This window comes from Falco biarmicus, chromosome W (genome assembly GCF_023638135.1).
Source record: "Falco biarmicus isolate bFalBia1 chromosome W, bFalBia1.pri, whole genome shotgun sequence".
NCBI lineage: Eukaryota > Metazoa > Chordata > Aves > Falconiformes > Falconidae > Falco > Falco biarmicus.
In genome coordinates this window covers 2,930,808-2,949,015 of record NC_079310.1, presented here as the reverse complement: position 1 = coordinate 2,949,015, position 18,208 = coordinate 2,930,808, and the positions used below count along the sequence as shown (strand labels likewise).

Here is an 18,208-nt window from a genome sequence, read left to right as displayed (position 1 = left end):
GCCCCAAGTTCCTTTGTGTTTCTTTTGGCTTTTGATCTATCCCCAGCGAACAGCAGAAAGAACAAGCAGTTAAAAAGCAGTATCTGCCTAATAAGCCGGCTGCTTACAGCTGATTAGTCCCATGATAGATAACATCTTTGCATTTAGCAAAGAAAGAGAAATGAAGAGATAATGGTCAGAGTTGAAAGATAAATCCAAAGATTTATTTAGATATCCCCACATTGGAGGAGTATAGAGAAGGTTTTGAACAAAGTAGCTTAGTTTTAGGTAAGTGTGGAATATTTATCAGTAGTCAGTCTTTTCAGATTCTCCCATTACTGGTAAAAAATCATAAGAGCCCCCAGATAATCAGTGCATAGTGAAGGCAGCAATATATGTCATATGGAAATAACCAGCACCAGAAAGTATGCTGTTAGGATTAAGAATCTGCTGCTTTCCATCGATCCTTATCTGCCACTGATTTAATTGGATGAGGTCCTGATAGAGACAGGGTGCCAACAGGACTTTGGTCTTTCACAGGGGGAGAAAGAGCAAATAGAGGAAAACAGAGTGAAGCTGAAGTCCAACATTTTCCAGATTATTCTTCTTAACCTAGTATGCTAGGCAAGTGTGATCCTTTGTTCCCCTAGACTTTCCTGGGGCATGGGGCTGAATACAACCAGCTAGGCCTGAAATGTTTTTTTTCCAATTATCAGCTGAAAGGTTTGAATATAAGGATTTCCTTAGCTTTCCTGTGGTAGCAGGGGAGCTACAGGGGTGGCTTCTATGAAAAAATGCCAGGTTTCCCCATATCTGACAGAGCCAATGCCAAGCAGGTCCAAGGTGGACCCACTGTGGACCAAAGCTGAGCCAATCAGGGATGGTGGTAGTGCCTCTGTGATAACATATTTAAGAAGGGGGAAAAACTGCTGTGCAACAGCAGCTGGGAGAGAGGAGTGAGAATATGTGAGTGCAACATCTATGCAGACACCAAGGTCAGTGCAGAAGGAGGGGGAGGAGGTGCTCCAGGTGTCAGAGCAGAGATTCCTCTGCAGCCCGTGGTGAAGACCATGGTGAGGCAGGCTGTCCCCCTGCAGCCCATGGAGGCACACAGTGGAGCAAATATCTACCTGCAGCTTGTGGAGAACCCCACACTACAGCGGGTGGATATGCCTTGAAGGAAGCTGTGACCCCATGGCAAGCCCATGCTGGAGCAGGTTTTCTGGCAGAATCTGTGGCCCCACAGGGGACCCATGCTGGAGCAGTCCATTCCTGAAGGACTGCACCCTGTGGAAAGGACCCATGCTGGAGAAGTTTCTGAAGGATGGTCTCCCATGGGTGGGACCCCACGATGGAGAAGGGGAAAAGTGTGAGGAGGAAGGAGTGGAAGAGACAACATGTGATGAACTGACCACAACACGCATTCCCCATCCCCCTGTGCCATTTAGGGGGAGGAGGTAGAGAATTCAGGAGTGAGGCTGAGCCCAGGAAGAAGGGAGGTGTGGGGGGAAGGTGTTTTTAGATTTGCTCTTGTTTCTCATTACCCTATTCCATTCTTAATTGGCAATAATTTAATTTCCCCAAGTCGAGTATGTTTTGCCTGTGATGGTAATTGGTGAGTGATCTCTCTGTACTTAACTTATGAGCCTTTCATCATATTTTCTCTCCCCCTGTCCAGTTAAGGAGGGGGAGTGATAGAGTAGCTTGGTGGGCACCTGGCAACTAGCCAAGGTCAACCCACCATGCTTTATCTCCTACAGGGACTCCTGGCTTCTGGGATCTACAATAGGGGGGCTGTTTTGGAGGGGAAGGGGCATTTTGTTCCACCATTCTTCCTGTTTCTGGGGAAGAAAATGTGCAAAGAAGGAGAAGCAGCAGCAAGAGAAGGCAGTGTTCTTTGCCTCCCAGACTTGCTGGGAAAGAACAACAGGAAAGGGAATCCAAAGGACCAGAAGGCTAAATGAGAAGCAGCAGAAAATTTAGGAAGAACCTTCCTAAATGAGTCCTAAGGTCCCAGTCTTCCTTCCTGGCTCTTCCTCTCCCAACAGCAATCTTATAAAAGCTTTCTCAACTCTATCTAGAAGCCCTTCCCACCTTGGTTACCCCACTCCACACTGCACTTCCATTTCATTTTTCTCTGTCAGGAAAGAAACCTGCCTAAGGATGCTATAAGACAGAATGTGAGCACCTAATGTATCAAAAGATGTGATTTGAATGTGGAGTGATGGTTTCCAGGTGTGCAAAGCTGTGGATCAGTATTACACCTTTGAGTGTGGACTACTATGAGTAGTAGTGTGTTTTGTGTTTGGGCCAGCAAACACAGTGTTACAGAACCAGATTAGTGCCAGATGGATCATCCTTCTTCATAAATCTTCAGCGAAACATGAAAAATGTGATGTAAACTTTTGAAAAGAAAGTTATGGAGTCAGATGTACAAAGTCATCTGGATACCTATGAATCTTGCACATACTTGTTTCTCCTGGAAGATGCTTTTAGTGTAACAAATCTCATTCAACAAAATAACTTATGTGTAAAAAATTAGGTTTTGGTACCCGATTCAAAAAGTAATAGTATCAGTATGACAGATTTAAAATACTTGTGCTTCAGTAAGCATATTTGCTGATGAAAGTCAGAAAAAAACTTTCATTAAACATTTCCTGGTTTTTGAACCGTTTTTAGGAGATCCCTTTAAGCTGTAAAGCACATGAGAAATACAATATACTTAATGCAAACAGAATCTACAAGACAGCTTTAATTAAGAACATAATTTAGGACTGTTAGTCACTGAGTTGAGTTTCCTGTTGCTGTAGGATACTTTATTGAATGAATTCTTCAAGCTGTATCTTAATACTGATGAGGTAGTTTGTTTCCATGACTCCTAATTGAAGATTTTTCCAGGACCTCACTTTTTAGGTAATGAAGGTTAAAAACCTTGCTAATTTCCACTTTAAATTCAGTCATAGTGATTTCCATTTCTTGTATAAACATTTTTCTTTAACTTATACAGTTCCCACTTTGGTTTTTGTAACTGAATAGTTTTTTAAGCAAGCTTCTTTTTGTTTTATATGCTGTTCTTTTGAACAGCAACTCCATTGTGCTCATTTTACATTAATCTTCCTTGAATGTAATGACCAGAATATACCCAGTATTCCAGACAGTCACATTCCTCTTGTTTTGTTTCCTCTCTTGGAATTATGTCACCTAATATATCCTAGAGCTGAATTAGAAGGGGTTTAATTTTTTTTCTTTCTTGTAAGGACTTTCCATCTCAAAGCAGCAATTAGTTAATTTCTAAATATTTATTTGACATGTGATGAAGAGCTACCAGGAGATAACAGAACATGCCAATGTCTGCAAGAGCCAATTCACTTTGTTCTTGTGACTTTATAGTGTTACAGTGTGCTAGGGACATACTACCTTCTTTGATGTTTGTTAGATATCTTGATGCAAAGTGCTTCAACTTTCTTGTCATCTGTAAATTTCACTGTGTGCATCTTGTGGCAATGTCATTCATCAATTGAGATACACCCAGTCCTTCAGCAACTTCCATTGCTATCTCCACAAATTTTACAATTCTCACAATAATCTTATCCCCTGCTCAACTATTTCACTTTCTTCATATTAAAAACTCTGATTTGCAGAAATCTAAAGAGATTAGATCCATTGAACTTCTGTGGCACCAAAAAAGAAAAAAAGCAAATAAGAAAATGAGCAATCTTGTGGAAGAAAGATGGAAGGTTATTCTGGTACAATGTTTCAGAAACCCGTGTTATTCTTTATCTTTTTTTCATGTATTTCTCTTTTTCATTTATTACTAAGTCTTTACTCTTTCCTTCAAGGTACTTGTATCCTTCAGTACAACCAAGATCAGGCTAATGGGTTATTAACTGCTTAATTCTCAAATCTTTTTGAAATTGCAATTTGAAAGGCACTATGATTGCTTTCACCAGTTATAGATAATAACTACCCAACTTGACAGATTTATTAAAAATACTTGCTGCTAGATCTGTAACTTTATGCCCTAATTCTTTCATGGTTTTGAAATAAAAATGTCATTCCTTGACTTTATTACATTCTTTGAATTTTTTTTTCTAGTTTAGATACAGACTTTTGTATTTCCATACTGCTCTTCTGCATCACAGTCCTTACTGAAAACAGAGGCATAGCATTTGTTGGTTTTGCACCTGGAACTAGTTTATCTTTAATCTTGAACAAATCCTTCATCTAGAAAATCACTGCTTTTTGTTGGTCTCTTTTTATGTAACTAAAGAAAATGTTACTGTTCCTTTTCAATTCTTCTGCAAGATGTAACTCAGCTGGACTTTGGAAAGTTTCTACTTTATCCTCTTGCTTCTTGACCTCCACATTCCAGCATTTTTAAATTGCTACAGCAATAACCGGTAAATAATATCAGTTCAAGATTTTCTGTGGGGTCAATATGAAGCAATTAGACCAGGGGTCCTCAAACTACGGCCCACGGGCCAGATATGGCCCCCAGGGTCCTCAATCTGGCCCCCAGTATTTACAGAACCCCCCTGCCGGGGGTTGGGGGGGGAAACCAAGCAGCCGCATATGACTGCCTGCCCCTTCATCCACGCCGGCCTCCTGGTTAAAAAGTTTGAGGACCCCTGAATTAGATTATGACAATACACATTATAGGTTTCACTGAAACTATAACATTCTCTTTTTAAAGGAGGAATGTAACTAGTTACTATTATTATTTTCTCTGTAGAACAGTTAAGGTTAATACCAGGCTAATGATAGAGGCATTTGGGAAGCAACATAGAAAGAACATTCCTGTGCACTCCTACCATAGGTGACAGGAAGACCCCTAGTTTGATTTTGTTATTGATGTCCACAAAATTGTTGCCTCAGTTTCTAACCTATGCACATTTCCCACATGACAATTTTGAACATCTTCCAGTCTTTGTGCAGATGGTACATATCTCAGTATCTCCTAATTTAACATAACACTGGCTTTGAAAAGTAAATTCTGTATTGACTTTAGTGAAGCTTGCTGTAGACTTATGAATTTCACATTTTGAAAAAACTTATTTTTTTCTTTGCTGTGCCAAGTGTGTGTGTTTCACTTCTCATAGCAAATACTGAGATGATATGATTGAAAATAAAGCACAAATTTGGTTGGGGTTTTTTTGGTGACAGCTAGCAGGATACATAAGACTTGTTTCTGCTCTAAGTACGTGATATTTCTAAAGAAAATACTATTAAATTTCTATTTTTTACTTTATTATATGTTTTAGTTGGAAATAACAAAACATTTTTACCTGTTTAAAGCAAGCTTCCACCAGATTTGGAGGGAACATATTTCTGTGAAAAAGAAAGAAAATAACATGAGAAGTAATAAGACTCTAGTAATACCTTAAGTAGTGGCACAGCTAATAAAAGAATTGACCAGCTAATTTTCAAAGGAATCCTAACACAAATATGTAAATGTGTATACAGTGAGTAGAGCTTTGCATATAACATTGCCCTGGTACCTTTATCAGGACAAAATGCAGTAGGGTTGGATAGGTCCTGTAAATTGCAATCTCTGTATCCAATATTGTATAGCAGGTCTCCTTATGGAGCAGAATATTAGCTAAATTACCAAATTAACAAAGTTCTGTGGGCCAGTGTTGACTTTTAATTTTGTATTTATTAATGCTGTCTGAATCCAGATGAATAAAGAAGTTATTAATATTTAATGCATTTCTACTTCTCAAAAAAATTTTGCAGGCATGTGACCTAGTACATAATGACATTTATTACTTGATTTAGAGTCTCATCGTGATTAAGAAATAAGTATTTCTGAAGTTTGAGTATTCTTTAATAATAACACATACATGTATAATTATATATGCGTGTGTATATTTTTTACATATGGGGATTTGCTTGTTTGCTTTCCAGAATGGTGACGTTTCTGAGGGAATAAGAAGCACCCTAACTGAATAAATCTTGAGGAATCTGAGTGCAAATCTCTTCATGGGTCTTTCTAAAGTCCCCCTTCCTGGCAGCATGACTATTGGAGGCCTTTCTCCATGTCTCTAGCTTCTCCAAATGGGTTAGTGGAACACAAAATTTTGGTGGCTTTACCTGTAGAAAAGCTCTCAAGTTCAAAACCTCAGCTTCCCTACTCCCTGGAATACATATGTGACATATTAGCTCTATAAAAGAAGCACTGTAGTGTCTCTGAGCAAGGAGAAAACAAACTTTTATGTTTGTGCCCCTCTATTTCAAGCATTTTACTTGCCTGTTCCTGGGATATATTTACCATACATACGATTTAACAAGGTTGAATAGATGCACCTAGACTGGTGGTTACAATTCAAAATTAATAGCTAAATCAGGAATTCAAGTGAAGTAATAAAACTGCTGAAAGTTGGAAGTAAGGGAAAGCAGAAGAATTTGGTAATAAGGATTATGCTATGGAAGGAGGGGGAAAGACCCATGCAGAGCAGATAGCAGAACGGAAGTCTTTTTTGTGTGTGAAAGAAAGAATCTTTCTTTTGTGGAATGCTAAAAGCAGTTCCTTCCCTTGCAAGAGCCTGATTTGAAAATAAATCCATGTATTCTTTTGTAGAGTTGTAGGGTTTAGAGATATTGGTAAAAAATTTGGCTAATTTAGGCATTCACTGTCTAAAATTCTCTACCATCCTTCTCATGTGAACCTAAATATTACTGTCATCGTTATTGGTATAGAAAATGTGCAATATCATAGCCATACCTGATTAAATCAAGGAAGGCATCTGCTGCTGTCACTTGCACAATTTTTCCTTCTCTGTGCATGTTTTCTTTAGTACCTTTCCCAGGGTGGATGATGACCACAATGATAATACCAATCAGTACAGCAATGATCGTAGTACTCATGTAGTAGACTACTGCTCGGACACCCATCTTCCCTGATGCTTTACTATCCAGGGCAGCAATTCCTAGTAAATTCAAGCACAAGGACATTCACTTCATACAGTTGTGAGTAAAGACTATAAACTCAGCATGATGAAAATAGTTTTGTGGGAAGAGTTTTGATGACCAGTATATTTAAAGCTACCCAAGGCAAGTTTGCCCTCTTTTGCAGCTTGTACTGCCACTGTCTTCCTATCTCACCCCTAATGCTTGTTATTATGTAATTTTCTATTACAAGAGTTATAGCTTTCTGTGCTTTGTTAACACTTGTTAAAAGCAAAGGTTATTGGCCTGATGCCATGTGGCACTCCCTATATTCCAGTGAGCCAATTAATGGGGTTTGATTAGCGTAATTACTACAGTCTGAAAAATGTACCTTAGAAATGTGCTGCACCAAATTTGTAATGGTAAGAAAGAAAACAGTACTCTCAAGTAATGTTGATAACGTTTGCTACAATTAATGTGTATGAAGAGTTTTCTTCAATTCCTAATGGAATGACCTGAGTTTACCTCTGTCCCAAGCCATGGGAGTTTAAAACACATTAAATGCCATTAGCTTGTTTCAGAAAATCCTTACTATTGTATGAATAAGCATTTCAAATCTTTTACAAACTTTGCAAAACTTGTGACATTACTCCTAATTCTTGGCTCATCTTAATTCATCTGATCTAATATGAATACCTGGGTGCTCAGTATGGCATCTGCTAAAGTATTTCTTCATGAGATTGCACCAACAGGGCTGCACTGTGTTTTTTAAATGAAGGTGCAGTTCTGCCAGGGAAAAAGCCTTGAATTTCTGAGGAGTGTCTCATGAGGACCGTCAGAAATGGAAATGCTCTTTCTCTTTCTAAACAGGTACAGTTAGCATTCCTCTCCCTAAAATGCCTCTTTGCTCCTTCTTCTTACAGTTTCAAGTAGTCAATAACTTCCCTGTACTTCATCTGGAGGGCTACACCATCTGTCTCAAAACAGTGCTGGTGTTTCTTGTTGGAATCATGCTTTCAAAGTGCAGGATGGAGAAACAGGTCAGGAAAAAATCTTTTTGCTTTATTATCTCCTCCTGTGTACTTCTATATGGCATTGTCTAATCCAAACTTTTGTTGGCTGCCCACTTATTTATCTAGATGCCATCTTTGAATGTATAGAAGATAATGAAATTTGCCTGCCTTCCACTCTGGGTACTTATCTCAGAGGATAAAGCATTTAAAATAAGGCAAAATGACTGTGTGAATATAAATAATATGGAAACATAATACTAGAATCATGGCCTGGCAAAACTAAATATTTTCTCAAAATGCTTGTCACTGTAGATATACTTCTATCTTCTAAAGGAGGAAATATGTGCTACTGTAACTCCAGTGAAACTACTCTAGATAGTCACTGATGATCAAAGTTGTATTCCAGGCTCAGATCAAATCTTCAAAGTATAAAACCAATCACATGCTTCTTACTTACCCTTTCATTTCAGCTAGACAGAAGCAATTAGAGCCGGTAAGATTTGTACCCACAAAATGAATTGCAGAGGTTGATTACTAGATTCGCACCCTGAATTACTTGATTTATATGTGCCATTGTTGTGGAAGAACAAAGTGTTGCAGGCACAGGAAGAAACTGAAAATAGAGCTCCAACATTTGAAGCACTTGATCCTTTATTTCTCTGCTCAGCTTTTCCATTGATAAAACCGGATAATGCTTATGGTAAGTTTACATCTATGTTTTGAAATTCTGTGGGGAAAATGGTAAATGCTACCAAGTAATAAATAGTTATTTTTACAAACAAGAAGGAAATCTTATAGACAGTCTTGGTGGTGGATAGAGTACTGCTTGCTTTTTTAGAGTCCTCAAAATAATGCAGATATAAAATAATGCAAATATAATAACCAATGCATAAAAATAAAGTTAAGAATTGCTGGAGTCTTTCAGAGCTTCTACTGAGTTGTACAATGTTTATATAAGACAGCATTTGTTACAAATTCTATTTTTAAAGTATCAGTATATAACTTACACTTCTTTTTAATTTAAAAAGTGAAAAATTAATGCATGCATACTAGTCCTGTCAACTTTGTCTTTATAGATTTTAATTGCTGTTTTATATTATTACTTGCTATTTCTAAAGTAGCAGTGATGGGCTGTGTAGTTTTTTCATTTTAACTAAGATCATCTTTAAACTTGATTTACATCCTGAACATGAAAAGATAAATTTAACCTATATAGATTAGTGAGGAGTTTTGGAAATACACAGATGTTAAATCAGTTAGTTCCCAGTATCCTGCCCTTGCCGGGTAATAGATTCAGGACCAGATGCTGAGCACTGTCAGTCTAGAGAGTTCGCAGGTATATGTGCATACTGCTTTAACCAAGGCTAATTTTCTTTGTACTCCACACTTAATGCTAGATTAAGTCTCCTACACTCCAAAAACCACTAGGAGACAGTGTAGGGCATATTTTACCACTAAAGATTGCTGTGTTGAAGGATTAGAGTTTGTGATCCTATTTTTTTCTTGGACTGATTTTGGGACTGAGTGGTGAACTGTATGCAAGTGATATGTCAGGGAGCAAGAGGAATGCTCTTTGCTTTATAAGATGCTTTCCATCTTGGTTTCCTATTATTCACTCCAGCTGTGACTACATGGCCCCTTATTTTAGGTTCTGCTCTTGCTTATTATATAAATGACTTCTCAGCTTGAAAGTAGGGGACAGCAATGCATCTCTTATTGAGCTCTAACCACTCGTGGCACATATAGCAGTAAGCATTCAAAGCAAAGGGATTACAGGTGTACGTATGAACAAAAGCTATATGAGGAGGAAGCAAGTTCTCACCTCAGAGAGCCCTTACTGGGGAGCTGCTGGGCAGTCTTCCCTCCCACTGATGTTAATGGGAACTCAGGTGTCCGGGTTTCAGCTGAGGTAGAGTAAATTTTCTTCTTAGTAGCTGGTGCAGTGTGGTGTTTTGGAGTTGGTGTGAGAACAATGTTGATAACACACTGATGGTTTTAATTGTTGCTGGGTAATGTTTATACTAAGTCAAGGACTTTTCAGTTTCTCAGGCCTTGTCAGCGAGAGGCCTGGAGGGGCACAGGAAATTGGGAGGGGACACAGCCAGGACAGGTGACCCAAGCTAGCCAAAGGGATATTCCATACCATATGACATCATGCTGAGTATATAAACTGGGGGAAGAATAAGAAAGCAGGGTAGGGATGTTTGGAGTGATGGTGTTCGTCTTCCCAAGTAACTGTTACCTGTGATGGAGCCCTGCTTTCCTGGGGATGGCTGAACACCTGCCTGCCCATGGGAAGTGCTGAATGAATTCCGTGTTTTGCTTTGCTTGTGTGTGCGGCTTTTTCTTTACCTATTAAATTGTTCTTATCTCAACCCATGAGTTTTCTCACTTTTACTCTTCCAGTTCTCTCTCCCATCCCGCTGCGGGGGGAATACGTGAGCAGCTGTGTGGTGCTTAGTTGCTGGCTGGGGTTAAACCATGACATAAAGAAACTCACAGGAGGGACATTCAGTATCATCCAGGACCAAATCTGCAAAAGCTTCCAGCATACCAACAACAAGAATTTTCTAAATAATATTTAAAATCTGTGTTTAAAACATGAGAAAATGAAGGGGGTTATTTTCTCTACATTTTAAGATGTTGACAAGATTTCTTAGAGCTGAATGGGTCTCTGGAAGGGTTTCATGTCAGGGTCTGGAAGCTTTCATGTATCATAGACCATTGTATCCTCAGTGTATGCTTTCACAGCCAGCCAGCAAAACTCCCATTGTCTTGCAGAAGATGTATGTGCCCCTTTCATCTTGCTCAGTGTTCTCCCCTCCACACGGCTTCTGGCTCCAGCACCTCTGCCTCCTCTCTTCCCTTTCCCTCCCTTTTCCCGGGGAGCCTGGGAAACTTTGTTGTGCCACCGGTCCCCACCCGCATGGAAGCCTTGAAGTTGTCAAGGCAACCCGGAACAGAGTGCCTGTAATTTCTCCGTGTGTGCTCGCTCGCAACATGAATGAGAATGATTTTTTTTGTGTATTGCTGGGGAGGAGGGAGAGAAGGGATGAAAGAAGGGGGCAGGTGTAAGTCTGTAAAACTGTAAACAAATCCAAGCCCTTACCCCTGTCCTCTCCCTTCACCTACTATCTCTCTCTTAAGAAATAAGTGAGAAATCAGTCACACTGGGTGAAATAAAGACATGACAAGGAGTTCTCCAAAGTGTCAGGACAAAAAGCAAATCACTATGTTGTGTTAACAAAGATGTTAGAAAAGAAAATGAAAATATTTTAGGATGTAGGAAAGGCAGCAAGCAAGTAGGGTATTGTAAGAGAAGGAGAAAGAGAGAGAAAGGATGCAGGGAAAAGGAAAAAAAAAAATCTAGTTAGGACAATTTGTTAAAAATGCTGAATTCTTAATCTTATAGTTCTGATTGTTCACCTGACTTGATCATGGTTCTGCAAATTAACATGAACTAAACATGCAGCAACTTTCTTGAATAGCTACTATACTATTACTGGTTATATGCCAATTATATATATACACACTTATGATTCTAGATTATACAGAATTATAGAATTTATAAATACAGAGTTTCTTCTATTGTTTTTAATTTTCTCAACGTTGTAAGCATGCTGTATGTATTCTATGTGTAATCTTGGATTATACTAGGGCACACTAATGCAGAGGGTTGATAATCCTCAGTAAGCTCAAAGATAAAATACACTGATCATATTCTCTTCAGATAAAATTTAAGCCAATAATAGCTTGGATTTGGTTGTTCAAAAATAAATTCCAAGGAATTATTTTAAAAGCCACAAACCAGAGCCTATGCTAAAAAAGTCCTACAACTTCAGAACACTTTCTCCCTTTAATTAGTGCAACTGCATCAACTGTTTTTTTGCAGAACAGCCCAATGCCCTCAAGACAAAAGTTATGAGCTATTTAAGTCTGAGATTTGAGTTTAAGCATATATCTACTTTTCCTGTTACAGTACCTAAGAGTTTCTGCCTGTGGGGTTTTTTTTTTTTAGAAAGAAGGAACATATTTATATAATTAGGAGGAATATGCATATTTACAGCAATGATAACTGGTCAGCAGCTGGTATGACTGAGGACTTCTTTCTGTGTGTGAACCCCTAGTCAACAAAGCGTTCTTTTGCATTTCTTTAAATTTGTCCTTAATGTTAATCACTAACTAACGTGGTTTGCCAAATCAGGGCCCATAACTGTCAGTTTTTAAATGGGATGTTTTTCTTTACACTCACTGACTTCAAATAGTCCCAACAGTAAAGTAGTATGCTACTGAAAAACTGGGCAAGTAGCAAGATTAATTTTATTTTGCTTTTCCTAAAAAAGCAGTCACTACTTAGGACTGATACTAGTACCTTCAGTGATTTTATCATTTGTCAGAGGAAGCAAGGCTCTGTCACTGGGGGGAGGAGGTGTGCATGTGAGTATATACATATATGCATGTGTATAATTACAGTTTGAAAAAATTAAAATACTCAGTTACTGTTTTTCATGTAAGAAGTCCCTGTTTATGCAAGCTTTTTTCTGCCCTTGAAAAACTTTGGGGAAAAAAAAAAAGTTGTTCATGTGTTTTCTTTCTTATACTAAAATTCTTATGGTTTCTGTAAGAAAATATAACATTTTGCCCACAATATTTTTAACTTTGAGTTTCTTTATAATTACTTTTTATACGTAATGATGAATCCTGTAAATATATAAAATGATGAACCAGCTCTGAATGAGTGTGTAGAACAAACTGTCCATTCTGGTCCTCATAAATATTGACTACTGGAAATAAGAGAGGCTTTCTAACATCATTATTCTTTCCTATTTCAACACATTAGACCTGAATTGATAGCACTTTCTTGCTAATGTAGATGTTTATATAAATTTCCTTTAGATGTTTCAGACAGTCTTTAAAAACAAAACATTATGAACCTAACATGTTTTTATTGCTAATTATTTTCCTGTTTATTTTTACAGTCTCTTCATTAGGAAATTTCAGTCACTTGTTAAAGACTCCTATGGTGGAACAACAATAATGGCAAGTGTTGATTCAGGAATGTTGCCCTAATTTTGTTTCTTTAAGGTTGTCTTTCACTCTCATAATGAAGCAGTCTTAAATAGGCTACTCCCAACCCCCTACATCCACTAAGCACTGTGTGATGAGTAAACTGTGTGAGACCATGAGAGCAATTCCTTTTGTGTGTGGTGATGAGGATTTGTGGAAATGGTTAACACTGTGCAAGGTCACAGTAAAATATGCTGACAGAAAAATTCTAAGGAAAAGCAAGTTAGGTAAAGACAGTTGAAGTATTGCCTGAGTTTAACATGATCATAGAATGGTCAGGCTTGGAAGGGACCTCTGGAGATCATCTAGTCCAACCTCCAGATAAAGCAGGTTCTCCTAAAGCAGGTTGCACAGAATCGCGTCCAGGTGGGGTTTGAATGTTTACAGAGGAGACTCCACAACCTCTCTGGGCAGCTGTCCTGGTTTCAGCTGGGATAGAGTTAATTTTATTCTTAGTAGCTGGTGCAGTGCTGTGTTTTGGATTTGGTGTGAGAACAATGTTGATAGCACACTGATGTTTTTAGTTGTTGCTGAGTAATGTTTATAGTAAATCAAGGACTTTTTGGTTCCTTGGGCCCTGCCAGAGAGAGGGCTGGGGGAGCACAGGAAATTGGGAGGGGACACAGAGAGGACAGGTGACCCAAAATAGCCATAGAGGCATTCCATACCATATAACATCATGCTCAGCAATATAAAGCTGGAGGAAGAAGAAGGAAGGGGGGGAACATCTGGCATTATGGCATTTGTCTTCCCGAGTAACTGTTACATGTGATGGAGCCCTGCTTTCCTGGGGATGGCCAAACACCTGCTTGCCAATGGAAAATAGCAAATCAATTCCTTGCTTTGCTTTGCTTGCATGTGTGGCTTTTGCTTTACCTATTAAATTATTCTTATCTCAACCCTTGAGTTTTACATTCCTTTCTGATTCTCCTCTCCATCCCTCTGGGTGAGGGGGAGTGAGCAAGCAGCTGCGTGGTACTTGGTTGCTGGCTGGGGTTAAACCATGACAGCAGCCTGTTCCAATGCTCTGTCACCCTCAAAGTAAAGAAGTTCTTTCTCGTATTCAGATGGAATTTCCTGTGTTGCAGTTTGTGCCCATTGCCCCTTATCCTGTTGCTGAGCACCACTGAAAAGAACCTGGCCCTGTCCTCTTGACATTTGCCCTTAAGATATTTGTAGACATTGATAAGATCCCCTCTCAGTCTTCCCCAGGCTAAACAGGCCCAGCTCCCTCAGCCTTACCACATACGGGAGATGCTCCAGTCCCCTCATCACCTTCGTAGCCCTCTGCTGGACCCTCTCCAGTAGTTCCCTGTCTCTCTTGAACTGGGGAGCCCAGAACTGGACACAGATATACTCCAGATGCAGCCTCACCAGGGCAGAGTATCACCTCCCTTGACCTGCTGGCCACACTCCTTCTAATGCACCCCAGGATCCCGTTGGCCTTCTTGGCCACAAGGGCGGACTGGTGGCTCATGGTCAACTTGCTGTCCACCAGAACTCCCAGGTGCTTCTCTGCAGAGCTGCCTTCCAGCAGGTCAGCCCCAGCCTGTACTGGTGTGTGGGGTTGTTCCTCCCTAGGTGCAGGACCCTATACTTGCCTTTGTTGACCTTCATTCGGTTCCTCCCTGCCCAACTCTCTAGCCTGTCCAGGTCTCACTGAATGGCAGCACAGCCTTATGGTGTGTTAGCCACTCCTCCCAGCTTTGTATCATCAGCAAACTTGCTGAGGGCACACTCTGTCCCTTCATCCAGGTCACTGGTGAATAAGTTATAACAAGACTGGACCCGGTACTGACCCCTGCGGAACACCACTAGCTACAGGCCTCCAGCTAGACTCTGCGCTGCTGATCACAACCCTCTGAGCTCTGCCATTCAGCCACTTCTCCATCCACCTCACTTTCCACTCCTCTAACCCACGCTTCCTGAGCTTACCTATGAGGATGTTATGGGAGACAGTGTCAAAAGCCTTGCTGAGGTCAAGGTAGACAACAGTCACTGCTCTCCCTTCGTCTACCCAGCCAGTCATTCCATCATAGGCTATTGGAATGGTCAGGCATGATTTCCTCTTGTTGAATCCATTTTGACTGTTCCTGATGACCTTCTTTTCCTCCACATGCTTAGAGATGATCACCTCCAGGATGAGCTGTCCCATCACCTTTCGAGGGATGGAGGTGAGGCTGACTGGTCTGTAGTTTCCTGGGTCCTCCTTCTTGTCTTTTTTGAAGACAGGAGTGACCTTGGCTTTCCTCCAGTCCTCAGGCACCTCTCCTGTCCTCCTTGACCTTTCAAAGATGATGGAGAGTGGTTTGGCAATAACATCTGCCAGCTCCCTCAGCACTCAGGGGTGCATCCCATCAGGGCCCATGGATTTGTGGGTGTCAGGTTTGCTTAAGTGATCTCTAATGTGATCCTCCTTGACCAAAGGTAAGTCTTCCTTTCTCCAGACTTCCTCTCTTGCCTCCAGGGTCTGGGAAATCCGAGGGCTGGCCTTGGCAGTATGGACTGAAGCAAAAGCAGCATTCAATAACTCTGCCTTCTCTGTGTCCTTTGTCATCAGAGCACCCACCTCATTCAGCAGCAGGCCCACATTTTTCCCCAGTCATCCTTTTCCTGTGGATGTGCTTGAAGAAGCCCTTCTTGTTGTCCTTGACCTCCCTTGCCAGATTTAATTCCAAACGGACCTTAGCCTTCCTCATCACCTCCCTGCATGTTGTGACAACATTCCTTTATTCCTTCCAAGTGGCCTGTCCCTTTTTCCACATTTCTTAAACTTCCTTCTTCTGTTTGAGGTTTGCCAGAAGCTCCTTGCTCATCCATGCAGGCCTCCTGCCCCCTTTGCTTGATTTCTTATTCATGGGGATGCACTTGTCTTGAGCTTGGAGGAAGTCATGCTTGAATATTAGCCAGCTCTCTTGGACCCCCCTACCTTCTAGAGCCCTAGCCCATGGGATTCCTCCAAGTAGGTCCTTGGAGAGGCCAAAGTTAGCTTTCCTGAAGTCTGGGGCTGCAAACCTGCTTATTGCCTTGATTCCTCTACACAGGATCCTGAACTCCACCATCTCATGGTTGCTGCAGCCAAGGCTGCCCCCAACCTTCACATCCCCAACCAGCCCTTCTTTCTTTGTGACTACAAGGTCCAGGAGCACACCTTGTCTCGTTGGCTCTGCCACCACCTGCATCAAAAATTTATCATTAATGCTTTGCAGGAATCTCCTGGACTGCATGAGCCTAGCTGTGTTGTCTTTCCAGCAGATAATCAGGGTGGTTGAAGTCCCCCATGAGAATCAGGGCCTGTGATCATGAGGCTACCTCCAGTTTTCTGTAGAAGGCCTCATTGACTTCCTCTTCCTGATCGGGTGGCCTGTACTGAACACCTACAACAGTGTCCCCCATGTTGGCCTGCCCCTTAATCTTTACCCATAAGCTCTCAACTCGTTCTGCATCCACCCCAAGGGAGAGCTCAATACATTCCAGGTGCTCCTGTACACAAAGAGCAACTCCACCATCTTGCCTTGCTGGCCTCTTTCCTAAGAAGTACATAGCCATCTATGACAGCATTCCAGTCATGCAAGCTATCTCACCATGTGTCTGTAATTGCAATGAGATCATGGCCCTGAAACCACACACAGATTGATTAATCTCTAGAGATTTATTCTGATAGCTGCTGAACATGTTCTGAGTGGTGCTGAGCAGTCACAGAAAACAAACGTTAAATAATATTTAAAACTTTGAAAACTGAGGCCTTCACATAATCAGGTCCAAAATTAGTCCAAACTCTAGGTTATTATTTTCAATAGCAGTAAAAGAATAAAATTGCATTTAAAAAGCACTACATAATATTTTCAAAGAACTATATGAATTGAAGTTAATTAATATTAATACCGCTAATGACTTCCTGAAGCCACATAAAATACATGTCTGAAATATAGTTCTATATGCCTTTTTGCATGAACTGATGGAACAAGCTGCCTCCAAATCTCAGTTTAATTTTAGTTGAATGTGGAAATCTAAATAATGGAATTAGATGCTTTAATATTTTTCCAGGTTTGTTAAGAACATTGGACAAATATCTTACAGGAAAAATAGTAATTAGTAATTGTATCTGATCTAAAATTATGTGACTGTGATTAAGCCAAGCTGACTAATGAAACCAATGACTGGGATATAGTAATGCAATTTAATGAGCTAATTAAATGGCTAAGAGTGGCTCCTAAAAGACTAGACCTGCCCCACAGCTTTGTAGTCATGCCCCATCCCTTGCCACCAGAAAACTATTAACTTTGTTTTTTGTAGGATTAGTTTTTCCTGTCAGTTTGTTATTCTGAATCACCTCAGAAGTGTCATGTGAACACCAGAACTTGTACGAGGGAAGCAGGAGAGCATGTCCAGGAGCAGAAAACTAGCCTTTTTGGCAGCAATTTGCCATTACTACACATTGGCTGTATTGTTAAACTACATCCTTTACTCTTTGGTGGCAGCTAAAGGAAGTTAAGCATTCCTTACTTTCCCCTGCTTATCTTAAAGCTGGCTCTGTTCTCACCATGTAGCTGAGCAAACAGCATCTGCCATTTGATGAGAAGGAGAGAACAAAGGTGTGTGAAAGAGCACCTGGGTTCAGGAGAGCTCTGGAGTGCCATGGCTACTCAAACCAGCACTGCCTTCAAAAAATATCAGCATAAAAATATACCCTTATGAGGATACACAGATGTTCCTGTTACTCATGCAATTAAATTTTTTCTTAAATGTGAATCAGAGAAATCACAGACCTTAACAGAAAGGTGAGACTTAGCAACATGTAGAAGAGTGCACATAAGCACTTAAATAAAGCGGTATGCCTGCCTTTGTGGATTCTCTACCACCACAGTGAGGAAAAAGGTTGTATACAATGAAAAAAAGCCCTTTTATAGAGGATCCTAACCTAACCTTGCCATACATACTTATTTCTGGTATTCATAGAGCACTTGGTTTGAATTACACATGAGTGTGGACACTGGATACCTCTCAGTAATTCTGAAAGCTTTTGCACATGCAAAAGTGATGCAAACTGTACATCATACTTTCTGTTGGTCCCACGCTTCTTGATAGAAACAGTGGAAAAATATGCTAGCAAATAGGTGCAATGTGTGCTAGCTGCAAATGTTTTCCTCCATCCCTTTCTAACTCTTGTTGAGGAAAGATATTTAGTAACTGACCATGTTTTTTCAACCTTCATCCTCCTGGCTGCAAACACATGTTCTTCTAACCACAGCTTTGTCATT

General features: G+C 40.3%; 1 protein-coding gene across 1 annotated transcript in view; it reads right to left on the bottom strand.

Moving 5' to 3' along the window:
* Positions 1-18,208, bottom strand: part of LOC130142134 (excitatory amino acid transporter 1-like) — an 84,732-nt gene that overhangs the window by 16,169 nt on the left and 50,355 nt on the right. Inside the window, exons 4-5 of the mRNA XM_056323578.1 lie at positions 6,704-6,908; positions 5,265-5,307 (exon numbers count right to left, since the gene is read on the bottom strand). Of these exons, the coding sequence (XP_056179553.1) occupies positions 5,265-5,307; positions 6,704-6,908 (248 nt within the window). The remainder of the gene's footprint in view (positions 1-5,264; positions 5,308-6,703; positions 6,909-18,208) is intronic.